Source organism: Schistocerca americana, chromosome 11 (assembly GCF_021461395.2).
Source record: "Schistocerca americana isolate TAMUIC-IGC-003095 chromosome 11, iqSchAmer2.1, whole genome shotgun sequence".
NCBI lineage: Eukaryota > Metazoa > Arthropoda > Insecta > Orthoptera > Acrididae > Schistocerca > Schistocerca americana.
Genome location: NC_060129.1, coordinates 45,880,062 through 45,907,691, shown reverse-complemented (window position 1 = coordinate 45,907,691; position 27,630 = coordinate 45,880,062). Strand labels below are relative to the sequence as shown.

The 27,630-nt window shown below is 41.5% G+C and overlaps 1 protein-coding gene across 1 annotated transcript in view; it reads left to right on the top strand.

Moving 5' to 3' along the window:
- Window positions 1-27,630, top strand: part of LOC124553736 (mucin-19) — a 136,537-nt gene that overhangs the window by 95,442 nt on the left and 13,465 nt on the right. Inside the window, exons 10-13 of the mRNA XM_047127667.1 lie at window positions 451-1,929; window positions 13,937-14,067; window positions 17,889-18,159; window positions 21,256-21,401. Coding sequence (XP_046983623.1) covers window positions 451-1,929; window positions 13,937-14,067; window positions 17,889-18,159; window positions 21,256-21,377 — 2,003 coding nt within the window. The 3' untranslated portion in view covers window positions 21,378-21,401. The remainder of the gene's footprint in view (window positions 1-450; window positions 1,930-13,936; window positions 14,068-17,888; window positions 18,160-21,255; window positions 21,402-27,630) is intronic.

Genomic DNA, 27,630 nt, shown 5'->3' with positions numbered 1-27,630 from the left:
TTAATACAGAAAATGTGTATTTTCACCCGGGAGAAAGTGTATTTTCAACTGGGAAATCCGGGAAAAGTCCGGGAATTTTTTTTCCTTGTCCACGTATACACCCTGTTTAGTCCTGTAAATAAGAGACCCAGTGCATAAGGTCCTCTTGTGAAATCAGTGGTTTTGGAGCAGGTTATTTGCATGAAATGTTGGAAGTAATGACGGTACGTCACCTGACTGTACTGAATATCTGTCCACTTGCACGCCATCTTCCCACTGTCACGCAGAGTGAGCAAATGAAACCATTATTTGCTGATCACATTGTCAGGCTCTGTGCATTGGTTCTGTAATTTGAGTTGCACTGTTGCTGAAACACAAACGTACTCTGATAATTTGGGCTTATTTACTATGCAGACATCAGTGGTAAGATAAGAACAAATGATTCATTCACTTTCTCTCTCTGTCCCGCAGGCGCGGCAGACAAGGTCGGTCGGCAGGCGGCAACATCGGGACCTGGAGCTACGGCAAGTCAGCCTTCGATTTTCAGCTCTAGTGCCGCATACTCGAAAGCGACTACTACAGAGACGGCAGCATCTCCATTTGCTGCAGCAGCCGTGTCACAGAGTCAGACTTCTCTGACGAGCCCCGCACCTACTCCGTCGTTTGGATCTGCCCCGCAGAAAGGGATTTTCGGAGCCACTCCGACTACGACTGTGGCGACCGCACAGCAGTCTATATTCGGGGGTGCCGCGGCATCGGTATTCGGAGCGGGTAACGCCACCTCCTCGCAGGCACCGACATTCGGTTCGGCAGCTGCGACTACTCAGTCTTCGGTGTTCGGAACTTCAGTTTTTGGCTCTACGACGCAGAACCAGTTACAGACGCCATCTGGCACAAGTAATGTTTCTCAGGTTTCGACATTTGGATCTGGCACTACGGCTGCTACTCCGACCTTCGGATCTGGCACTACGGCTGCCACTCCGACCTTCGGTTCTGGCAGTACGTCAGCTGCTCCGGCCTTCGGATCTACCGGTACGGCAGCTACTCCGGCGTTCGGATCTACCACTACAGCTGCTACCCCGGCTTTTGGATCTGGCACTACAGCTCCTGCTCTAACTTTTGGATCTGGCACTACTACTCAGGCACCGGCCTTTGGAGGTGGTACGACATCTCAGACCCCAGCTTTTGGATCTGCAGCAACATCTCAGACCCCGGCCTTTGGATCTGGTACATCCACCCAGGCCCCAGTCTTCGGAGCAGGTACATCTCAGGGCTCAGCCTTTGGATCTGGTGCAACATCTCAGGCTCCGACATTCGGATCTGGTACGACTACTCAGGCCCCAGCCTTCGGAGCTGGTACATCGTCTCAGACACCGGCCTTCGGAGCTGGTACATCGTCTCAGACCCCAACCTTCGGATCGGCTACGACGACACAGACACCAACTTTCGGTGCAATCCCTACGAGTCAGGCACCCGCTTTTGGGTCTGCCACCACAAATCAGCTGCCAGCATTCGGCTCGAGCTCTCAGAATCGGCCAGCAGTATTCGGATCGGTCACCACGAGCCAGGCACCGGCTTTCGGAACTGGGCAGACACCTGCGATCGGTGCCGGCAGTTCTGGTCAAATAGCTGCACCCGGTTCCGGCAGTCAGTTGGCAGCATTCGGAGCCAGTGGAACTGGGCAGACGCCTGCCTTCGGATCTAGCTCCGGACAGACTCCCACTTTCGGCTCCAACACCGGACAAGTGCCGACATTCGGATCCGGTTCGTCCGGAAGCACTCCCGCACCCGCATTCGGTTCTGCAAATCGGGCGACTGTCTTCGGGTCTGGCGCCACACCGTCTTTCGGAGGAGCGAGCTCTGCGGCTGCTACCACCCAGAGTTCTGTGTTCGGGACAGCCACGCCTACTTTTGGCACCAGTGGAGCCAACCGGCCACCTTTTGGCACAGGTTTGTACTGGAAAGTAATGGTTTTGTAGCCTAATGTGCATATAATCTTTGTATTTCACTTGAAAGAGCAGTTCAGTAACTTTCTCACTGAAGAAGTGTGCGCCATAAAGGTACAGATTAAATGTAGAGTAAAAAGTCTTGAATGCTTGCTGCTCCACAGTTTGTAAATAATTTTTTAAAGGCCATCTAAACACTACGAACTATGCTTAAAACATTTATTAGCCAAACCAATTTTTGTGTTTATAACACATTGTCACTGGCATATTATGTACCTCTGTATATCTGTCGGTTACACATTCTTTGTGAAGTTCAACATGAACTACATATAGAAAGCAAACAACCATGTGAATATTTAGAATACTATTAAAACAGTGCCTATTTTAATTTGTTCGATTGTGAAATCTGTCCTTCTTATCACACATTTGGTCAAGTATGTTCTTGCTGTAAATTCTTAGGCAGTGACAGCTCTTGATTGCATTTAACATAATTGCCTAAGAATTGACAGCAGCAATATCTACGACAACCAGTGTACTGTGAAGTAGGACAGCTTTCATAATCTATCATATTAACCCCTCACGCTGGTAGTTTCCGTACATGCGTCTAGCATGCTGATGGTAGCTTACGTAGCCAGGTGGTATGCAAATGCAGCGTTTCAGTGAGATTTCTCTAGTGCAGAAACTATTTGTTCAAAAGTAATGAAATTTTCAGGAATTGTTAACAGTGCATCTTTATTACGATTAAAATATACGTTAGCCATCAAAATGAATTTTTGGTATGGTATACCTCAAAACTGTCTTCAAAAGTAAGTCCTACAATGCAGTCTAAGCACCAAAACAATGTTTCCTATTTCTTCTCTGTGTGTGGGGGGGGGGATTTTCTCAGTGAAATGCCTTGTTGTGAGCCTTTCAGGTACAGGAAATTTTGAAGGCCGCACACATCAAGGTGAAGCTGCACTTTTTCCATGAATTTCCAGCAACTGTTGTCTGAGAAGAAGCCTGGAATTTACATGTATTTCTTCCCCATCCTCTCACTGGCGTTATAATCAATAAAAGCATTGTGCACTTCAATATTCGTTAGCCTTCTAAATGTTTTTGTGTGCCATTTAACACCTTTCTTCCTTTCCACTGGAAAAGGCTGTAGTTTCTGATACTCAAATTTGCACTACACATAAACAAATTGTGTTTTGTAATGCATTAAGGCTTTCTTTGCTCTTTGCCCTCTTTGGTTGCTGTAGCAACTGCATCATTATGGAATGTTGAAATAAAGAACTCTTGTTTTTTTTATCCATTCATTTTAGCACCATAACACTCTGTGAGTGATATGCTACAAATACACTTTTCTTGATCCTTGCACTTTTCAAGACATCGGGTACATTCTTCTTGTTCAGTTGCAAGTCTGCTAGCTACATTCATATCTCTTTACTGACGCAAATGCACGCTGTTTTGTAGTTGTCCATTCAGTCTTTGGCCTAATTGAGAAGAGGCTCAGCAAGTTTTAGTACAATCTGACTTGTTGTCAGGGTATCTGCAGAAATAAATTCCCTTTGTACCTCAGTTATACTTAAAAATTCTATCAACTTACAAACTTGTGTCGTTTTTGAACAGGTTTGCAATAAAAGTTCTCATACACAGGGTCCGTTCCAAAAGTGCAAGTAATAAATTATTTTTTAAAATTATTTATTCAGTACCAGTTTAAAATCTTCTCAGAACTTTTCAAATTATCCTCCCCCTGCTTCGATGCACAGTGGCCGATGCTTCACCCGATCATTGAAGGCACCCTGGAAATCGTCAACAGGGATCTCCTTCAGTGCAGTGGTCGAAGCTGCTTTTACCACCCCCAATGTCCTGTGCCGAGTTCCTTTCAGGGTTCTTTTGATCCTTGTGAACAAAAAGTAGTTCACTGGTCCCAGATTGGGGCGGAATGGTAAAAACTGACGTAAACTATCTTTTTTATATATTATCAAAATGTAGACAATCAGCAAAAGACATAAGTTTAGAATATGTGTAATATAAACTTCATAGGCAGATACCTCACGTCAATAGAAACTTGTAATTTTGATTAGTCAGAATATGTTAGAAATAAATTTTTGACAAGGAGACTTTTAAAAAGAGGGTGTCATCTTATACTTGACTTTATTTATGAAAGTGTTAATTATAACGTTAGGAGAACCCTCATTCTTAATGTTTGAAATACTGGCATCTACCAGTCCACATGCTTCTGCATCACAGGGGAGGACTCTTTTCATATGCCAAAACACTGGGAACAAGTCCCATACACTGACCACTCCTCCAAATCGAGCAGAGCTCTGACTGTGATTCTCACATTTCGCTCGATACTTATCTGAGTGTGGAGCTTCTCCAGAATGTTATTCCATGTGACATTAGTAAGCATAAGTAGGCACAGTAAACTGACCTCTTGGAGTTCTCATAACTGAAATTGGCGGGCCTGCAAATGCTGTGGTTTTGGAAAGTTATCTGTATCACAAGATTTACCAATTAAAGTCCTTATCAGTATGCACCTCACTAAAAACTGAATGTTCTGTTGCACTTATGGTTTTTCCTATCAGTTCTAAGGTAATAGTAAAGTTTATGTCCCCATTTGCTAAATAATAGCCTATTTAAAGGAAATCACTCACTAAATTTAGTAAAAATTTCATTGATGAAGGAGTTGTTTACAGAAGTATTTAGCATTTATACTAACCTGTATGTGAATCCTTCAAATCTTCATTTTTAGAACAGAAAATTTAATACTACATACTCTTACATAGCTCCACAGTCCTGCTCTCCATTTTCTTTCTTCGTTTCGGCGTACTAGAGAGGAAGTCAGTGTGACTGTCTCTTTTTTTTTTCTGACCTTTAAGTGCTGCTCAGTAATTCTGCAACCGTTTCCTGTGTTCATTCTGTTCTCTCTTTGGTTTGTGCCTATCCTGTCTTCAACTTTGGCTTCTGCAAACCTTTGATTGTTTATAGCTTTTCCTTAAACAGATCATGCTCATAGATATAGTGTCACTACTTCACGTCACGGTTGTGACGTCTTTTGTACTTGCTGTTTTCTTTGATACTGAGATCCAGGCTTTTTCTTAGAATTTTTCCGTCTTTGGCCCCAAGTTTCTCCCAGTCACATATAGAGACTCTGGTCAAATAACATTGCAGCAGTGTCTAATTTTGGTATTTAAGGAGAAGAAAGGAGGAGATTAGTGCTAAACATCCCGTCGACAATGAGGTCATTCGAGTTCGAGCACGAGCTCGGATTGTGTCGAGGATGGGAAAGAAAATCGGCTGTGCCCTTTCAAAGGAATCGTCCCGACATTTGCCGGGAGCGATTAGGGAAATCTGAATGGTGAGACCCGGGTTTGTACTGCCGCCCTCCCAAACGTGAGAGTCTGATATTTAAGGATTTCGATCTCTTCATTGTAGATGTGTTCAGTTAGTCGAAAGGCCATTTCCATTTTGTTAATATGTGAAATAAATGCTTTTTTATGTGATAAGTTTTTGTCCATTTACCTATTTATATAAACTTTGGTGCCTGCGTAATTTTTACTAGTCAAACACCCAGTCTCTTGGTGCTGATTTTATGTTATTTATAAAGTGCATCTTCTCAAAAGGAGATTTGAAGCCCACCAGTTGTTGCCCACACCTTTCAATATTTCTATTTTTGGTCACTGCCAATCAGTACATTGTAATACCTTATGCTGGCGCCGTATGTGTAGATGCAGCAGTATCGGTCCATACTAATACTCGATTGCACTTTTCACTGTCAATTGAGTTTCGCTTGTGGACTAAAGCAATATCGCCGGATGATATCGTGTGTGCCCGTACTGTAAGTACTGACTACTGTTGCCGTATGGGACAGTCGTTGTCTGGTGATACAAGTATTCGACTGGACTTAAACTAGAAACTTTTACAATTAAAATCCAAATTTGTCAGTGTCCTTTGTATCTGTAGTTTCTAATCAACTTAGAAGGCATACTACTAAAAATCTCTATTTACTTTTTGGGAAAAAAAGAAAATAAACATTAAAACAGCGTATATGATTTCAAAAATAGAAACTTCTGAGAGATCATTTTTACAGACCGCGGGAAGGGCTATTTCAGACAAAGGAAGAAAGTTGAGATCCGAGAGAGTGAAGAAGTTCTGGAAACTGAAAGATTCTTGTTACGAAATTGACTAATCTAGTCCAAAGAAATTTAAAAAAGAGGATTGCTCGCTAATTTTACTGAAAGTTTCTTTGTTGAAAAAGTTCTTTTGAGGACCGTCGTAGCACCTACACTGTGTGCTATACGAAACCTTTGTGTAATTGTATTTAGCTTCCTCTTATAGTCTTCCATAATGCCTCTCACCGGTCAGTACATTGCTGTCTTTTTCCTAGCACTTTATGTATAAATGCTGTTAATTTGTCCATACTAATACTCAGTTGTACTTCTCATTGTCAACTGAGTTTCGCTTGTGGACTAAAGCAATCTCACCATGTAACATTCATTGTGGGCCCATGTTGTAAGTACTGGCCCTGTTGCAGTTATTTGGTGGTACAAATATTCTATTGCACGTAAAATAAATGTTTGTGCTTGCTCCTAATCAATATATTACATCAGTAAATGGAAATAGATTGAGTAAATTTACTTTTACTTCACTTTTACTTCGTACCAATACACACAGCTGTAAAAAATGATTGTTCTTATTTCCTCTGTACTGTAATAGACAAGATTCTGTCCTGAATTGTTAAATTGCAGCCCACGTATTAGAAATTTGTATACCAAATAAATACCACTAAACTTTGAATAATGACTGTAATCCACCCACTTCTCCAAAAAAGAAGATAGCAATTCAGATAACTGCAGAGAACTGCACATGCAAAGTTATCCCCAGAATTTTGAGTGTTAGCATTAAATGACGACTAGAGCAAGAAGTCGAGCAATATCGGGGAGACTTCATATCCAGAAGCAGCTATGCAGAACAGATCCCCACTTTAAAATAAATCGTGGCCCATTACAGGAAACAAAGTAAGCCTCTTGCAATAACTGTTTTAGGTTTTATGAAGGCACTTGACAGTGTCTGTGACCTTCAATATTGAAAATCTTTAGAATTTTTGGCCAGTCCCCAAAATTAGTCGTAGTGATGGAACTCACCTTAACAACAGAAAATGTAATGTCAGATTCAGAGGAGTATTTTCTGAGTTATTCCCCCCTAAAAACCAGTTTAAGGGGAGTCGGCATGCCCTATCTTGCCAGTGTTAACTTTGTGTACCTTTTTTCTCAGGAACTGTTATAGTTTCAAATTTTGTCAGCTGTTTTCAGCATATTGGGAAAAAAAATTTAACATAAATTTCCCTGATTTGGAGAATAAGCCAGTTCTTGTCATTATTCTAGCTCAGTGGCCTCTTTCAGCTGTTTTATAGCATTTCTGAAAATTTGAATGCTACTGGTTTAGTGCTTTGCGAGATAAAGGTACAATATAACACCAAAAATGTCAAATGGCAAAAAATACGAAGTAATATATTCTGAAAATTCACAAATTTCTCTTACTTGAGCAGTGTTATCAGGATCACCTTCTGGTTCTTCTTTTTCACCTAGAAACTTTTTTCTTCTTGTTGCCCTTGCTTTTTTTGTATTAAATTCAGCTGCATACTGAGCCTTGCTTACTCACACTTTGTACAGAAGTTGAAGACCTCTGGGGGTGTTAACACTAGGAACAATGTGAAGCCTTTCCATGACATTTAACCTATCCACATGGCCATCATTGAATGAAATAACAGAATCACAGACTCTCCATTTCAACATTTATATCCCAACAGATATATTCGTAGGTGCACGAGTCCTTACGAGGTTTTCAAACGACTCGTTTCGATTCTTGGTACAATCGTGAAGACATTTTCTGAGAAGATCAGGCTGCCTCAAGTCTCCATATGTTTGTTTAATTGCTTCCAAAACAGCCACTGTTATAGAAGTTTTGTGGTGGTAAAGATCTCCAGTAGCTTGAGCTTTTCTGCAAATATGTTGTGTTGCCCACACAGCTTGTTTCATTTCCTGCAAATTATTTGCATTATTTCTTATTGCTATACCATAGTACTGTTGAATTTCATGTATGATTTCATCTGACAAGCAACCTTTAAAAATGCTTTCTCAATCTGACAAAATTTTTTCCTTTAGATTCTGCTTCAGTTTCTTTTGACAGTTGCCCATTCTTTTTTTAATGTGATCAACACATTCTAGTATAATTATTATCTTATTGACATATGATATGGGTTCGATTTTGTCACACTTTTATAAGCCATGGAGTCCCCATCTCCGAGGAATTTGGTGTAAAATACTCCCCGTTCTTTTTCCGATCTGTAAAATTTTCACAGCAGAAACAGTCTCCATCCCTCCACTTGTACCTTCATAACTCTTACAACAGATGTGAGCTTCATCTTCCTTATCAGGTGCAGAGTGGTAACAATGCTTAGTGAGCACTTCACAATCAAAAATTTTGCCTTTGTTCACAATAGTAACAGTAACAGCAGTGTTTTTTGCAGTGTGGCCCCTTATCTGGCAGGTTCCATCCAAGGGATATCTGGATTTCCATCATTGCTATATTGTGCTTCACTGGCAGCAGTTTCCATATATAAATCTGACACTGAGCAGTCTCCTATTACTTTAGTGTAATTTTATATTTTAGTAGGTGGAAGTGGAAGATTCATTATGGCAAAAAGTGTTTGAGCAGCAGTATGTCCTTTACCAACAGCTCTCATTGCATACAGTAGCCTGATATTACTCTCAAAAAAATTGTTACTACCTTTTTAGAGCTCCAAAAACAGGTCTCATTTTCACCACTGGGCACAAACTATAGCAGTTTGGCTGAGAAGTCGTATAGATTTTGTTATGTTCATATCAAATGGGCCTCCACAAAGATTATAACAGAAACACTTCTTCATAAACTTACTAAAAATAGTCAAATAAAACATACTGTTCATTAGAAGTTTCATCTGTAACTTCAGTTGTAGCACATAACTTCTTTTCTGATGCACTAGTGGGCGTATGTGCTTCGCATATCCCAGATGTACAAATGTTAGAACTTTCATCATTATCAATAGGTACTGAAGGAGAATCACTTACATAAAGGTTGTTCACTTAGGCAGAGGTTGTTTCCACATTGATTCCTGCAGAACTTACTCTTTTTTAAATAATGATGCATTTCAGGGCATCGTAGAAACTGTAACACTCAGCATTAAAAGTAAAAATAAGACAGATAACAAACTTCAAACAAGGGACAAATGAAACTCTAGACTCAAAACACAAACTCACAGATCAAAAAGTGAACTATAAACACATTTAGTTGCCAAGACAACAGTAGCAATGGAAAAATAAAAGATTCTACAACAGAAGGTTTAAATACACACACATCACTAGTTGGGTAACTTCCCTGAGTGCATATATAATTTTGAAAAATACAATAAAAATACTTCCAACTAGAATTTCTTAACAAATTTTGCACCATTTTAAGCAGAAAATTTCAAATTATTTTTATAAGCTTAAAAACTGAAAGAGTGTTTTTGTGTCATTCCAACTACCCTTAAGACAGGAAGGCTGTTTTGTTATTAGTGCTGTTCAAGTACGTATGGGCGTATATAATAATAGAATGGAACAAGATAAACCAAAGAACATAAAAATTGGAAGACCTAAAGAGGTCAGAGAGAACTAATTGTGATTCACTGATGAGCTTGATCTCCTGTCCATCAACATGTGGGAAACTTGACAATAATTACATTTTTACAGAAAATAGCACAGAGGATCAGCTTCAGAATATCCTTTGAAAAAACAAAAATTGTGTTAACTGACTCACCACTCACCAAGAAAATTACGACAGAAAACAGGAGATTAAAATTGACAACAAATTTAAATATTTAATATAGTTATAAAATATATCAATGAAAAAACATTTATGGCATAATAGAATAAACGATATAATTAATCACAAAATTAAAAAACCATTACCAAACAGTCATAACAGCCGGAAATACATTTATAGAAAATTTCATTAATGAAAAAGTTGATAAAACCATCTTAGCATTTACACTGGCCACTAGATGAAACCTAGAATGGAGGTAAATGCTCTGTGCTCTTAGTAACTTCCTTAGTGCTTCTTTCCACATACTACTTTTTCCCCCCACTTTTAATCAGTGTACTGTAGTTGTCTTCCTCTGGCATCTTATTTGTTGTGTAATTTGTTCGTACTAATACTTTGTGGTACTGTTCAAGGCCAGTTGAAATTCACTTGTGAACTAAAGTAATCTCACCAGGTAACTTTCTGTGTTCCCTTTCCGTAACTGATGGCTGCTGTTGCTGTGCGGAGCAGTTGTTGTTTGTCGATACAAATTTTTCTCTGGTGTAAACTAGGAATTTTTTGCTCACTGGACATTTGTACAATCATTATGTTTCTACATTTCTTAACACATTAGAAACCATATCATATAATGTTTCTTTTTTGAATGGAAATGTTATAATGTGTGTAATTTCTTAAGTATATTTATATTTAAATGTTCTAGTAGAACACACATTGTGTGTCAACGTACACTGTAGTCATTTGAGCCATGTCTCCATCTGTCTGAAACTTTGAAGAGATCATGCTATGAAACTGTGGGAACAGCTGTTTTACCCATTCATCTAATGTAATTAAAGGGGCACTGAGATATTGGAGTGTTTAATCGGTTTGTTTCTCAGTCCTGAGCCAAAATGGAGTTTAATTTATTTTGGGTTCACTCCCTCTTGTTGCATTATAAATTCTCTGTGGTCACCCGTTTCATAAAATTAATTGCTATTTGGACCAGCTAGTAAAATCTAGATAAAAGAACTGTTTTTCTTGCTAGTGGAATATTTCTCCTTGACAGTGTCTTCTATGCTAGAGGCTGAAAGGAACCTGGAACGCCCGCATCTCGTGGTCGTGCGGTAGCGTTCTCGCTTCCCACGCCCGGGTTCCCGGGTTCGATTCCCGGCGGGGTCAGGGATTTTCTCTGCCTCGTGATGGCTGGGTGTTGTGTGCTGTCCTTAGGTTAGTTAGGTTTAAGTAGTTCTAAGTTCTAGGGGACTGATGACCATAGATGTTAAGTCCCATAGTGCTCAGAGCCATTTTTTTGAACCTGGAATATTTCTCAGTTTTACGAATTGACCATCAATACACTGAGGAGCCAAAGCTTTATGACCACCTGAATAATAGCATGTTTGTCTGTCTTCCAAATGAAATACATCAGTGACTCCACGCATCAGGGATCTTTCAGTTTGTTGGTAGGTTTGTGGAGATGTGTGGCACTAGATGTCTGTGAACAGATCGTGTAATTTGCGTAAATAATGGGCCGCTGATGTGCATGGGTGGTGACAGTGCCCAATAGTACGGATTTCACAGGATTTACACCAGACGAATTTAGCCGCTGAGACATTGACACGAGTACACTGTAATGGTCCTCAAACCACTGTAGCACGGTTCTGGTGCAGACACACGGACAGCTATACTGCTGAAAGATGACTTTGCAGCGGAAGAGATGTCGAGCACGAAGGGATGCAGGTGGTTCGCAGATGTCGACGTGTCTTCGATTACTACCGCAGCTCCCACACGAGCACAGGAGAACATCTCCCGTAGCTTAATGCTGCTTCCACCAGCGTGCATCTGTAGTGTGCGACACATTTCGAGCCGCCGTCCACCTGAATGGTGGCATTTTTGGAGACAGCCATTGACCTAGTGTAACAAAAATGTGATTCCCCCAGAAACTGATGCATTTCCGTCGATCGACGGTCAAATGCCGACGGGGACGCGCCGACTGCAATTTTAATTGACAATTTCATTGAGTCGACATGTGAATGTGTTGCTGCTGCTGAGCTCCACGTTCGACAGTGCACGACGAACAGTGTGCTCTGAAACCCTTACACGTGTCCCGGCATTGTTGTGCTCTTTTGGCAGAGATGTCACAGATCACCATCTATCGTACTTCACATAGCAGACAAGCTTCTGAACACCACGTTCTGTGAAGAGTGGCGGACATCCGACCGTTAGTGCCCAGTGGTAATTTCACCGTCCTCCTACCTCTTTCTGTAGGTGCTCACGACACTATCGAGTGAACATTCGACAAGCTTCGCCGTCTCAATATACTCGTTGGCAGGCTCTGTGTAATAATAATATGCCCTCTTTCAGAGTCGCTTATCTCAATGGATTTCTCCATTTGCAGCCCGTGTCTTCTTTAGGACGATTCCTTGTCAGTGTCTGCTCTGCTTACGTACTTTTGTGACTGCGTCACCTGCGTGCAGCGAGACTGGGCAGCGTCTGACGTCACAGTGGGCAGTGGTTCATAATTTTTTGGTCGATCGGTGTATTTCTTCTTTCAACGCCAATCTGTTCGAACATCGTCGTCATTTACTTAATTGTCCTCTGATACACACAAGGGTATGCTGAAAAGTAATGCCTCCAAATTTTGTATGCTAAAACTCTTAAAGCTAAAGCTTTTTAAATACAACAAATGATATTAACAATCAAAATCTTTATTCTTAATGTCTATATATTTCTTTCTGAACAGACACCCCACCCCCGTGACAAACACGCACACCATTTTTATCACTGTCAAAGTAAGTCCTCGAAGCTGTTAGTTTTGGAAGCAGATCAAAATCAGGTGGGACCAGGTCAGAACTGTACGGAGCATGATCAGTGACTGTGAACTCGAGGGGTAGTGCTCGTGCAGTGTTGCATTGTCATGTGAAGTATAGGGTGCTCCGTGTGTGAAAAAACTGTTTGAGCTCGAAACACGATTACAGCACGCTGCTTCTTACATGCCGACATTACATTACACACTACGGTCCAGAGTCCTGGAGCGGCTGAGGGCTGCAAATACGTAGGCGTGAAGAAGAAAGATGTAGAATGTTAATAGCAGCTGTTTTGTTTTAATATCTTTAAGAGTTTTCACATTAAAAATTCAGAAACATTACTTTCCAGCACACTCTTCCATATTGCAATTGTATTGCAGTCATTTGGGTACAACTATGTTCCACAGCAAGATTGTTTTGATGAGCAAAACAACAAAGAACTTTAGATAGATGGCAGTTTGAAAACTTCTATTGTTGTTGTGAGCACCATTCTTCCGTGGCCACGACACACCTCTGAACTGCGACGTCTAAGAATAAATGGCCCCTAGCAGGTAGAGTGCCTTAACTCGTCATGTACCTTGCATTACCTGCAACCGTTACTCATTTCTCTGACAATATGCTGTTCGAAATGTAACTACTAGCAAGAACATTAAATGAAACAACAAGTTTACTGTTACCAGTCACCGTTTTATTTATTTTCACGACGCGTTTCGAAGGTTTAAACCTCCATCATCGGGTGGATTTACATTAGTTAGTATTACATCTGTGTGTGTGTTGTGTTACGATTTTTTGGAAGAACTTGTGGCACTGCCTAAAAAAGTCTTAACACAGCACACACGCAAATGCAATACTAACTAATGTAAATCCACCCGATGATGGAGGTTTAAACCTTCGAAACGCGTCGTGGAAATAAATAAAACGGTGACTGGTAACAGTAAACTTGTTGTTTCATTTAATGTCAGAAACAGTCACGGTAAAGCCTAACCTAAAAAAAACTAGCAAAAACGTTTATTAATTGTCATGATCATTTAGAATGACCAAGAGTGTAACCCATCATTTTCCCTAAAATGACATGTTACAGCTCAGTATTTGGTACAGTGAAGCAATACATAGCCTTCCAGAAGATGCCATCAAAGAAGGAAGGGACTCCATTATTTGTACAGCTTCCACATTTTCAGAAAAGAGGCATGTGAGGAATGGGAACAGCAGTGAGAAGTACCAGAGTATAGAAAGGGCTTTCCATTAGGATCAGTCTGGCACACTATTTCAACAAAGCTATGTTACAGCAAGAGGAATATTGTGAGGTGGTGTGTGACCTCAATTATTTGAATAAGATTGGGACATACATATTTATCTGTGTGCTTGACGAGAAATGATGAGCGATTACAAATTTTCTTACCATTTCAGCTTCACCTTTCGGCTCCTCACTTGGCACAACTCCGGGTTTCGGGAGCACGTCGACGAGCCAGACGCCGGCATTCGGATCGCCGTTTGTAGGATCGGGGGATGCGAAACCGGCATTCGGCTCTACTGCCCAGGTAAGACGGAATTTGTCCTTCTGTAACTGTGCCAGTGCCGTTAAGGTGTTCACATTGGAAGGTGGATCATGGAGGTGGATGATGGGGCGGAGCGGCAAGGAGCAGTGTTCCACATACCGGTAGTCTTTTTGCCACCTCTGCCTGTAGCACACACATAGGAGTGCATGCAGAACATTTAGTGTCAATTTTCATTCTAGTTTAGGTGTGGTGAGGTGAGAGGAAGAAACAGTGGCTGGACTGTGAGGTATGCAAGAGAGACGGGGAGCACACTGGTGCAGCTGGAAGGTAATCCGTCTCTCTCTCTCTCTCTCTCTCTCTCTCTCTCTCTCTCTCTGTCTACACAGAACGTGTCACACTGCTGCCTTCCTACATGCACCCAGCTATAGCATCTAGTCCGACATGGGGAATTACAGATTGATATCAATATTGTAAATCCGCACAAAGATAATAATAATAATAATAATAATAATAACGACCTTTTAAAAACCTTTGTACCAGAATATAACACCCTGTTCCCAATCCTCGACTGGTACTCAATAGTCTACATAAAAATTATTGTTTTGCTTTAGTGTTGCAAATTTCACAATTCATCCTGAACTAACTCTTACTACCAGTCACAAATGCCTTTATGGACTAAGTTGGCATGTAAGTGTAAGAATCCCAAGGTTCCTGAAGAGGATTCTGATTGAAGTTTATCAAATTAACTCAATATTCTTATTGCACCATTCTGCATAATAACAGGGTGTATACGTGGACAAGGAAAAAAGTTCCTGATTTCCCAGTTATAAATACACTTTCTCCTGGATGAAAATACACTTTTTCCGTGTAAAGCGCCAGTATATTCTTCCTCGGCACTGTAAGTCATCAATCCTTTGAATGTTTATGGTTTTATATACCGACGTAGAATTTCCCAGCACTTTAGAAAACGAAACTCGGGGGAAAAACACGTTTTGAAAGACCTTTGATGTGCAGGAACATGTATGCTGCATATTTTCGTATTACGAAGGTGTAAATTTGAATTCCACCGAACACTGCAAGTCACTTTCCGAAGCATAGAAATTGAGATTGAGATGCGCTTTTGTAAGCGTCATAGCTCATTTACGTGATCTTGCCAGCTGATGACAGCAATAGGACACTTGATGTAGTCAGCCAATAGCAAGGTCACTCTTAAGTAGCGTGAATACACAAATAAGAAAAGTTAATGGCTTAAATTAATATACATAGCATTCACATATAATGTTGATCTTTATTGCGCGTGTTGCACTTTAAGATACACACACAAATGTGCCAGTAAAATTTTTAATAACGACGCAAATGTCTCATCTTCTGGGTTCGAAATACTTCTAAATGGTCGTCCTCAAAGAGTTGATTTTTAAATGAGAGTCAAACGCTTTGTGATTTAGGAAATTCATTTTAGATTCTCGCACATAATTCATCTTGCATAAAAGGAAATCTGCTTTGAATGTAACGCTTTTCAAACCACTATTCACAATATTTTCCCACGACCTGTTAGAAACAGGTTCGTTTCAGCAGTTGCAAGAAAGTGCCAGATAACTGGCGTCACCGCGCTTGTGCAGCTACGATGACGCAGGAAGACCATATGTTCGTACATGTAAAACATTAAAAGATATTACATTATGTCATAAAAGAAACAAGACATCAAAGGATACTTCAAGAGCGTCGGGATTTCGCTAACCATACTAAAGTGCATAATTCAGCTTAAAATGCACATCTGTATGTAAATTTTCTTGGGAGTACCAGTACTCATGTTTGGTTCTTTGTTATAGCATAATGCCATACGTGCACTTGAAATGCAGCGAATAGTTGAAACTAGACAATAGTGTGAAATTAAACACTTCGTTTCAAATAAATTGACTGCCTCAGTAGAAAGGATTAATAAAAGCCAAATCTCTTTAGCAGAGCAGCAAAAATAACTTCATTGTTCTGTAAGGCGATTAATGCTTGACTGTCAAAGGTGGAAATAAAATATGAAACTATTAACATATTTTAGCCTGCTGTAATTATGCGAACGTATTTTAATTCATTTGATAGCTCCCGGCCACAAAAATCTGTTTTGTTTTCATTTAATGTGAGAGCAATAAATGAAGAGGAAACAACAAAAACACAGGTCACGTGGAGACGACCCTCCTCCCCACCACAACTCGGACTGCTCTGTGCATCAGCCCCGGATCTACGATTTCAGAACCGGGGCAATATTGAGTAGTGGCGCCCAGCCACACTTCCGTAGCCAGAAGCGAGAGAAGGTACTACTCATACGCGACTCAACTACGCATGCGGAAGAGCCCGCCCGCAACTGCTCAAACGAATCTAATTTAAACAGTTGTCACGTCACGCTCATCAGAGGCAATTTGTTGTTATAAAGCATTGCATAGTGTTCCTAAAGCCTTTGACACACTTTACTGTTGGCAGACGCTTGTATGAGCACTGTTTTGTTGTTGTAGACAGCGCATTTCCTCTGCAACTTAAGGTTTATTTCGTCCCTCCCCCCCCCCTCCCCCTGTTCATGTTTTGCTGCTGCAGTATCATTCTGCAGTAGCGGAATACCATAACATCCTTTGTTAGAGTATTGCTTCTTACCAGTCGAAATCACAAAAATTTAACTGAAAACTAAAACAATGAAAACTTCCTGGAATTCTAAACAATTCCTGGGTTTTTCCCAGTTTTCTCCCGGATGGAAAAATTCCCAGGATTTTCCCGGATCTCCCAGTTGTCCCGGGTCGTATACACCCTGAATAAATGTTTTTTATTAAAAAAAAAAAAAGAGAGAGAGAGAATAGATACGTTGCCCCCCCCCCCCCCTCCCCCTCCCAAAATTACACCATACGACATGTAACATCCCTTTGTCCTTTCATATATGCAGACCACATTGAGAAGGTGCTACAGCAAGATGATTTGTAGTATCTATCACTTGCATTTTGAGGATCTGTCAGTTAATTAACAACAGGAGCACTACGATGCAACTAGAATTGTTATTTTTGTTAATACTTTTTTGTCACACATTGCTGTATCGTGTTCCACTAAATAACTATTTGAGAGCAAAGCAACTGTCTTACAGATACCTACATGGAACATGGTAGAGTGAGTCATTATAACATCAAACTGAGTGTGTGCATGTCCGAGGCAACAGTCTGTGAAAGTTAACACGAGAGAGTTTGAATATAACTGACTACAGCACACAGCACTAGTTGCCACTTGTATCCTCCTGCAGTGTTGGCCCAGCAAGTTTCATGCTACATTATTGATCAAATAAATATGCCCTTCTGTGGTATATTATGATTATGGAGATAAAGTTTAATTTCCTTGCAGGCAGTATCAAGTGAAAGGAGGGGACTTGGTAGAAAAGTTTTGATGAGGAACTTGTGGTGAGACTTACTGTGATACGTTTATAGTGTTTGGTTGCTAATGTATACATCATCCCGTAACTTGCTGTAATCTCGTTTTGTTTCAGTCGTTGTAATGAAGTACACAACACAGCACCACCTTACATATTGTATCTTCACCTTTATTAATATGCCTCTTCACTTGTGATAATCTTTTTAAAATGTCTCATTTAGAGTAATGACCACAAGTAAGTGGCACTCTTGTATAGTACTCATTACCAAACAAGCTATTACTCGACAATACAAATATTGAAACTAGATGACGCTGACGAAGTGGATCTCTCCCGTAGGCTGGAAGAACTCTACAAAATACATTAGTGCTTACTTGTTTTCCTAATATTTCTGAGAAGAAATAATAAGAATTCTGTATTATGTTGACAATACCTGGGGTGGTGTGCTGTACCTTCACCTCCGTTTTAGGCCAGCGCGGCAGTGACGACGGCCGGCCAGCAGGGGGTGTTCGCGTTCGGTGCGGCGAGCCCCGTGACCACGACGGCAGCGGCAGGCGCCGTGCCCTTCCAATTCGGGGCTACGGGGCAGAGTTCCTCTACGGCTGCCCCGAAGCCCGGAGGCTTCCAGTTCGGGCAGTCCACCGATGCGAGCCCCGTGGCTTTCCCGTTTGCGGCACCGGCGGGCCAGGCGTCTACGCCGAAGGGGGCGTTCCAGTTTAATGCGGCCGGCCAGACGCCCGGTAAGTCTGACTTCCCTTTCGGCACGCGTCGCATGGGCGGGTTTCCCAGTAAGTGCACTGTGCGGCACACGTGTCGGAGGTGTCACACAGTGTAATGCCTGCAGTAGGTTGTTACGTAGCAAAATGTTTGTTGTAATAACTGGGAGTTTTCTGATTGTTCCACGTTTGCATCAATTAATCAATAACGCTTTCTTTTCTCTTCTGTGAACACTTCTGCTGTAATAAGAAGACACTTTGAGACTGAACTTCAGCTGCGTGCCTCCGTAGTGTAGCTACCTTTGCACCTCACAGGTTGCGATGTGAAATGTCGACATTGCTCCCGACCGGTCAGGTAGCACTCCAAAAATCTGACGAGTGAAATATTACTGGAGCTGTCAGGTGAAAATGTGTGAACCCCTCCTGTAGCTAATGGCCTAATGTTTGCTCGAAGCTGTCAAACGAGACAGCAGATAAACTGAACAGCAAATCTTAATCCTTGTGACACAGGCCTTACACACTGTGGTAAAAGATCGAGCATTCGTAGTGCCACAATAACTCTTTAAAATACGAAGAGTTCACCGGTAAAGGTCGACTTGCACTGAGGGTACAGAGTGGAATGCGGCGGAAAGGAATGTCAGTATCGGAGGTTCTCGGGAAGAGGTTGTCGACATTGGTGGGCGCGAGAGTGGTGTCGTTTGCTAGCACTGGAAGTTAACGTATTGTCGCTGCACTCACTTGTTTTGCAGTAGTATATTGTGTGCTTTGGTGTCTCTTTAAAATTTATTTTGTTGTTTGCTTCATTTTTGTGAAACATTGTGGAGCTCAAATACTTTACTGAGAGTGTCCTTTCACGAAAGAGGCTAAATTTGTCGGTGTGTAAAACCAACTTTCACACGATGTGTCGATGCCGAGTGACAAAACTTGATGAAACGTGGACCGTATAATTTAGAATGTTGTGTCGGTGGTGTAAGTGGCCCGTAAAGACAATAATTAAAGTGTCCATAACTTTGTACTGCTTTAGGTTCCGCTGTGGTGCCGAGTTATACACGACGAGGGTAGTATTCTCAATAGAAACAAATCCCGTGTCGACGTATTGTCTTCAGTGCGGTCTTCTGTACTAATGTCGATAAGTCTTTAAGTGCACTGAATCTGGGGCAAAGCACCGAGTGTGGCCGTTTAAAAAAGATGCGCCGACCGGTCGGAGGTGTGTGCAGCGAGGTCATGGCCATTTACCGTCCTCCGGCGACCCGTACGTACGGTGACACCGACAGAGAACGGTGAGCTTCAGGCGGCGAGCTCGTCGAAAGTGTGCTGGCAGAAGATTTGAGAGCACCGTCTCTCACGTAGGTGTGAGTGACGTGCATTCCATGAAGGTGACGTATGTACTGCACTGGAGGTAACAGAAGGAAATGTACAATGAGATTAACAGGAATTACACCTGTATTCAAAGACACTAATTACACCGAAGTCACTGCAATTGAAGATGGCCCGTTGGACATTACAAAACGCAAACACGGGCCTTAATGGGTGTACGATCATCACAGGCAGCAATGTACGCGCCCGTGCCGGCAACGAGGTCGATCGGGCATTCTTACAGTAGGGCATTCCAGTGGCCCACCAGCACAGTTAACAACTGCCGGATAGCTGTCAGTGCCTTTGGACGTGCTGAAATAACGTCTCCCCAATGCATCCCACTTGTGCTCTAGGGGATTTAAACGGTGTGGGGGGTTGGGGGGAGTTGGGCTGGGCATACTAGTACATTTACTGAATATCCTCTCATTGAAAGAACTCCTCCACCTGCACAGTTTCATATGGGCGCACCTTGTTATCATTAAAATGATGTCGGGCTGAGGGCACCTCTGAAAAAGATGCCTGTGGGTTAGGATTACAGTGTCACAGTGGTGTGTGCAAAGATTTGGACGTAATATGTCCATACAAGTTTATCCCTTCCCGTACTGTAACACCTGGACCTTCAAAATTACTTTGTTCGACAATTCTGGACGCACCCTTATATGACGACAGGTGGGAACGTGTAATACACTTGGGAACATTGTCAAACACGATCATTTTGGTGAATAGAAGTATAATTTCTGCTCGTCTCGTTGTGTACTTATTTCTTTCGAGTACTTCTGTACTATATTGTAGCAGTTGTTTCTACGTAGGGTCCAAGTTTGTGAGATGCGTTGCCGAGTGAGGTACTGCAGTGGTTAGCACTCTGGACTTACATTTTGGAGGACAACAGTTCAAATTTTTCCTCCAGCTGCTGAAATTTAAGTTTTCCCCGATTTCCCTTAATTGTTCCGAGCTAGTTCCCTCGGAAAGGGCACGGCCAGTTTCCTTCCTCTTTCTCGAAACATTCTGAGCACGTGCTTCATCTCTACTGACCCCAATGTTGATGTGACGTTAAACCCCAATCTACCTACCTTCGAGCTGTGTTACTTGGCAGTGACAGATTGTCCAAAAGTTCCTTTCATCCTTAAGATTTGTGCACTAGAGTATTTGAAACCAAAAATCGTTAGTTTTTACAGTAACTAAACAAAGGAAAACACTATACAATTTTCATTTAAAATACTTTTTTTATTGTGAATTTTTTTTTGGTACTTAAAAGGAAAACATAAGCATTGGATGCGGTAAAAAGGCTCTATGTATTGCCTTATAAATATTGTTTGCCATGTTTGTGTATATGTGTTTTGTCTAAAAAATAAATGTCAGTGTTTCAAAATGTGTGTGTGTATGTGTGTGTGTGTGTGTGTGTGTGTGTGTGTGTCATTTTTCCAGTTGTTTCATTTCTCAGCTGCTTACATTACAAACCTTGTCAAGTACTTTGCTTTTGCCATTAATTATCTTTGCTAGTTACTATATCCTGTCTTATTGTATCACAGACAGTATATTGAAACAACACATTCTCTGTTCGGTACTGGGCCAAGTGAAGTGATGTTCTGTTGACGTTCCATCAAATGCGAACACAACTCCATTTGACGGTGATTGCTTTCCCTTCTATTCCGTCGAGTTCTACTTTGAATCGACCTTTAAGTTCTAAACATAAGTTAATAAGGATTGCAGAGAGCTGACAGGTATCTCCCTTGTTACTTACGGGCACTGTCTGTTCTTTTTCAGGAGGCAGTGTGCCGAACGTCTTCGGCCAAAGTACGCCCGGCTCAGTGGGGATGTTCAGCATCGGCTCCGGATCCACGGCGCCGAGGTCCAGGACGTCACGTATGCGCAACAAGAACCGGTGATTTTCGGCGTCTGAACACGCACTCGTAAGTTCTGCAGAAATACGTCTTTCCTTCCAAGGCTATCCAATTTCTCTCTCTCTCTCTCTCTCTCTCTCTCTCTCACACACACACACACACAAACACACACACACACACACACACACACACTCGCAGTCATTGTACAATATTGATGCTGTGAGGGTCCTGCTATTCGGTACCCTCAAACTGTGGGACAGCTTCTCCCACTGTGGACTTCGATGCATTGCATTGAAGATGCCAAGACAGACGTTTCTTTTTCCAGTGGAATAACACACCCAGAGAAGTTGAACTCACTGTATTTCCTATAATATACGACTCTGACTTCTCTCAGTGAATTGGCTGCGCATGCATCAGATTCCAGCTATGTTGTTATGCATCTGTCTCGCACGAGGCTCAAAAGAGTAGTAGTACCATAAAATCTGAACATCAATGCCACGATGATTTCTTTGGGGTTCACAGAGGTCATGTGCACTCCCTGCCTTTCCTCGCTATCCCCAAGGAGCCGACGACTCAACCCGACAGGTAGAAACACCAGTCTGCAGCACGCATAATCAAAAGCACAGGATCAGCACAAATCGCAAGGAACCTCCCAAAAATGGGGTGCTTCCCACTCTCGAACTACTTTAACGTACGAACGTCCTTCGTCAGGCAATAGATAAAGAAGGCGGTAAACATCATTCTAGGAATGGTATATTAGACCTCATATTGAAATGTATTTATTAACAACACAGTGTATTCTTTGCCGGAATGGTATGTCTCACAATGTGGCATTCTATTGTGAACGTTACCTTTTGGAATCCGCAACTGACTGGCCAATGATGGTCGATTTTGGCCACGTGCCGTCAGTTAGTTATTCTGCCGGGATTAGGATGTAGAACCCATCCCTCATCAGAACATGAACTTTGTGGCAATCTTTTACAAAATACTGCTTCCCATCTTCGTACAGTGTTTCAGTTCTGTAAAATTTATGGAATTGTGGGTGTAACAGATATGACAGTATTGCTGGTCAGAGCCAACTAGAATTGGTGTTACAGGGAACTTAAGCTTTTGACGTGAACGAGTAGTGCAAGTCGCATTTGGATAGAACGATGTGTACGCCATTACCTTCTGTCACGAGCCTGTGAAAGCAGTCAATGCAGTTTGTTATTTATGTCATCGCATTTATTGACATCTGCCCAGTTATCTGCCTGTCTTCTATTCGATATAGAATAAATTATCTTCAGTGTAATTTTATTGACATACGTTTAAAAGGATAAGTACAATGAACAATATGTAGTGAACGGGCTATAATAGTAATTTAACACAAAATTTCATTAAAAAATAAGGATAATTATCCCTTCAGAAGCAAGAATTACAGTACAACTTCCCCTGTGAATTCATTCTTCAGAAAACGAAACCAAATTTGTCATGTGAGGAAGATCGCAAACCCTGTTGCTCTCATCAGTAATTGATTGATTTTGTCTGTGAATGGTCAGTCATGATAGAGAGCATGATCCTTGCTTCAGGTTACAGTGTGTTAGTGATGCTACATTGCCTCACATCTTTGTTATGCACTGCCACATGCTATGATACTGTTACTGTGGGCTAAGATTTTGTATTTCACTGTACACACACCTAACACTTGCAGGTGTGTCTATGTTTAAAGTGCACCATCCATTAATAACACAATCTCTTGCCGTTCCAGTGTTGGTGTTGTTCTCTTTCTAAAAATAAAAATAATAAAAGTTTTGCGAACCAATATCTATTCCTTCATTATTGCTTGAATTAATACAGTGCTGTCGTCCATCCAAATGAGCAGCAATTACATACAATAAACAATGAGCTAGGTGAGAAAATAAAAGTGTGATCCGTGTAAGAAAATGACCTAGATTCAGAGTTAGTGGTGCAATCCCAGACTGGGGCAGTTATTTACAAGATAATCAGTATTCAAATACGCGATTGGCAGGGATCTGATGCAGCTGCACTGTTTAATGCTTTTAGTGGGTCATTACTGTGGGGTAACACTTGCATGGTGCCACAGTGTGATAGAATGAAAGTTTATTTTAGTAGTGTTTGATTAAACTGTGATTTAGCTCATATAATGTAAGTTCATTTTATCATTGTTTAATTAACTAAGATTAAACTATGATTTTGCTCATACATATTTATCTTGCTAACATAAAGACAGCAGTTCCTTACGTATGTACAAAGTATGCCACACACTTGCTCATTCTGTAAAAAATGGCGCACCCGCTCGAGGATTAAATCTCATTATCTTTAATTGACCCAATGACCATGAAAACTGTGGATTTCATCTATGAGGGTGAGTCAAATGAAAACCTTAAATATTTTTTAAAATATTATTTATTGTGCAGAAGTGGTACAAAGCTGTATCACTTTTCAACATAATCTCCCCCACACTCAATGCAAGTCCTCCAGCGCTTACAAAGTGCATAAAATCCTTTAGAAAAAAATTAATTTCATAGTCCGCACAACCACTCGGGCACCGCATCACACACCTCTTCATCAGAACGGAACTTCTTTCCTCCCATTGCATCATTGACTGGTCCAAACATATGGAAATCACTTGAGGCAAGGTCTGGTGAGTATGGCGGATGAGGAACACACTCAAAATGCAGGTCTGTGATTGTTGCAACTGTTGTCTGTGATTGTTGTAACTGTTGTGCAGGCAGTGTAGGGCTTTGTATTGTCATGTTGCAAAAGGACACCTGCTGACAGCAGTCCACGTCACTTTGATTTGATTGCAGGCCACAGATGATTCTTTAGGAGATCTGTGTACGATGCACTGGTGACAGTGGTCCCTCTAGGCATGTAATCCTCCAAAATGACGCCTTTTTCGTCCCAAAAGAGAGTCAGGATAACCTTGTGACAGTGGTCCTTCTAGCCGTGTAATGCTCGAAAAGATGCCTTTTTCGTCCCAAAAGAGTGTCAGCATAACCTTCCCTTCTGATGGTTCTGTTCAAAACATCTTTGGTTTTGGTGATGAGGAATGGTGCCATTCCTTGCTCACTCTCTTCGTTTCTGGTCGGTGGAAGTGAACCCAGGTTTCGTCCCCAGTAACAGTTCTTGCAAGGAAGCCATCACCTTCTCATTCAAAGCGCCGAAGAAGTTCATCACAAGCATCAACATGTCGTTCTCTCATTTCAGGAGTCAGCTGCCGTGGCACCCATCTTGCAGACACTACTTTTTGAAACTGGAGCACATCGTGCACAATGTGGTGTGCTGACCCGTGACTAATCTGTAAACACGCTGCAATGTCATTCAGTGTCACGCGGCGGTTTTCCTTCACTATGGCTTCCACTGCTGCAATGTTCTGTATCGTCACAACTTGTTGTGCCTGACCTGGACGAGTAGCATCTTCAACTGAAATCACACCATTTGCGAACTTCCTACTCCATTCGTAGACTTACTGCTGTGACAAACATGCATCACCGTACTGAACCTTCACTACGCAAAAACCAAATAACAGAACACTGTTCTTCCCAGGTGAAAGTCGCAAGTGGGGCGGCCATCTTTATCCTGATACTACAGGCCATTCTGCATGCTGTTTGTAGCACACTTACCAACTTGCAGGGTAACAGCACAAAATTTTGATTTGTTATTACAAATTTAAGGTTTTCATGTGACTCACCCTCGTACATCTACATCTACACTCTGCAAACCACCACGAGGTGCATGGCTAAGGGTATGTTCCATGTACCAGTTACTACGATTTCTTTCTGTTCCATTCACATATGGAGTGCAGGAAGAATGATTGATTGTTTGAAAGCCTCTGTGCGTGTAGTAATTATTCTAATCTTATCCTCACAATCCCTGTGTGAGCGATATGTAGGGGGTTGTAGTATATCAGCAAAGTAATAATTTAAAGCCAGTTCTTGAAACTTTGTAGACTTTCTGTCTTTAAGAGTCTGTCATTTCAGTTCTTTTAGCATCTCTGTGACACACTCCCATGGATTAAACAAACCTGTGACCATTCGTGCTGCTCTTCTTTATATCCCCTATTAGTTCTATCCGGACAATGGCCTTGCCGCATTGGATACACAGGTTCCCGTGAGGTCACCGAAGTTAAGCGCTGTCGGGCGTGGTCGGCACTTGGATGGGTGACTCATCTGGGCCGCCATGCGCTGTTGCCATTTTTCGGGGTGCACTTAGCCTCGTGATGCCAATTGAGGAGCTACTTGACTGAATAGTAGCGGCTTCGGTCAAGAATACCATCTTACGACCGGTAGAGCGGTGTGCTGACCCCACGCCCCTCCTATCCGCATCCTCCACCGAGGATGACACGGTGGTCGGATGGTCCCGGTAGGCCACTCGTGGCCTGAAGACGGAGTGCTTTATTAGTTCTATCCAGTATGAATGCCACACACTTCAGCAATGTTCTAGAGTTGGTCGCATGAGTAATCTGTAAGCAATCTCTTTTGTAAACAGATTGCACCTCCCCAATATTCTATCAGTAAACCAAATTCTACCACTGCTTTACCCGCGACTGAACCTGTGTGATCATTCCATTTCATATTCCTACAAAGCATTACACCTAGGTATTTGTAGGAATTAGTTGATTCCAGCAGTGATTCATTGACATTATAGTCATAGGATACCACATTTTTCCATTTTGTGAAGTGCAAAATTTTACATTTCTGAACATTTGGAGCAAGGTACCAATCTCTGCACCACATTGAAATCTTATCAAGATCTAACTGAATATTTACGCAGCTTATCTCAGATAGTAGTTCATTACAGATAACTGCATCATCTGCAAAAAACCTGATTTTACTTTTAATATTGTCTGCAAGGTAATTAATGTACAACATGAACAGCAAGGGCCCCAACACAGTTTCCTGGGCACACTCGAAGTTACTTCTATATCTGACGATGACTCTCCATCCGAGATAATGTGCTGTGTCCTCACTGTCGAAAAGTCCTCAATCCAGTCACAGATTTCACTTGATACTCCATGATACTTTTGACAATAAGCATAGGTGGGGTACTGAGTCATACGCTTTTCAGCAATCAAGAAACACTGCCTGTACCAAGTTGCCTTGATCCAAAGCTTTCAGTTTATCACATGAGAGAAGTGCAAGTTGGTTTTCAACTGATCAATGCTTTTGAAAACCTTGCTGGTTGGCATTGAGGTGGTCATATTGTTAAAGATGCTTATTTCATTCATCTTTTCAGTGATATGAGTCTTAAATTGGGGCAATTCTCCTGGGCTTTCCTTTGTAAAGGAACATTGAAAGCTGAGCTAAGCTCCTGTCACATTCACTAGGGACTGGACACTTAACTATGGCGCCAGTAACAACCTTTACGTATGACTTGAATGTTTTCAACATTTCGTGGTCCTATCAGCAACTGTATAAATATTAATTTTAATTTTAATGACCAACAGTCTCAGTTGCACCGTTTACCTAGAATTTACCTAGGTTTCATTCAGGATAACCCAACCTTCTTCAGAATAAAAGTAACTACCGTTTGTGCATAGTGGACATCGTCAAGCCAAAACTACATAGCCACAAATTATTGTCAGACTGTAAAAACTTATCTGGAACTGCGTCAGCCCCACTTCGGGACTGCGATGTGGCAGACACAAGTGCTGTACTGGAACTGACCGTAGCGTCATGAGGCCCGCCTAGGCGTACTCAATACCTTGCGCCTGCACATAAACTGTATGATAGTTACTTGTTGGGACAAGACGCGAACTTAACTCCTGACCTTGAATTTACTAGTAGAGTGAAATAAAAGGTATAGCTGAGGAAAAGGGCGTATATGTTATCCTGTGCAGAACGTACTTAGATCGACTGTCTTAACATTTATGAAGTATTCATTGGTCATTATATGAGGAAGACATGTGCTTACAATGTATGGCCTGTCTAGGAAAGTTTTGTGCTTAAGCATGAAGTTTAATCACCTAAAAAGAACTTAAGAGTGGGAAGGATAATATAAAGCTAACATCGTCATTATTATGACTAGATCTAGAAATTTTTAAGAGTTAATTTTAAGCACTTGCTTAGCTATGGTAAAAACGCATGAACATCCTATTAACTTAGCACACAAATGGTCATGATTGAACTTATGAACAAGTCTATATCTAATCTGTAACATCCGGCAATACGGGCCATATAAAATAGATGGTCATTATTCAAGATTAGTATATTTGACATGAAATGGTCTAGAATCAAGTCAAAAACTAATGCACGTGCCTGATTGAGCTTCTTGACGAAGTTATTGCTATGAGTTG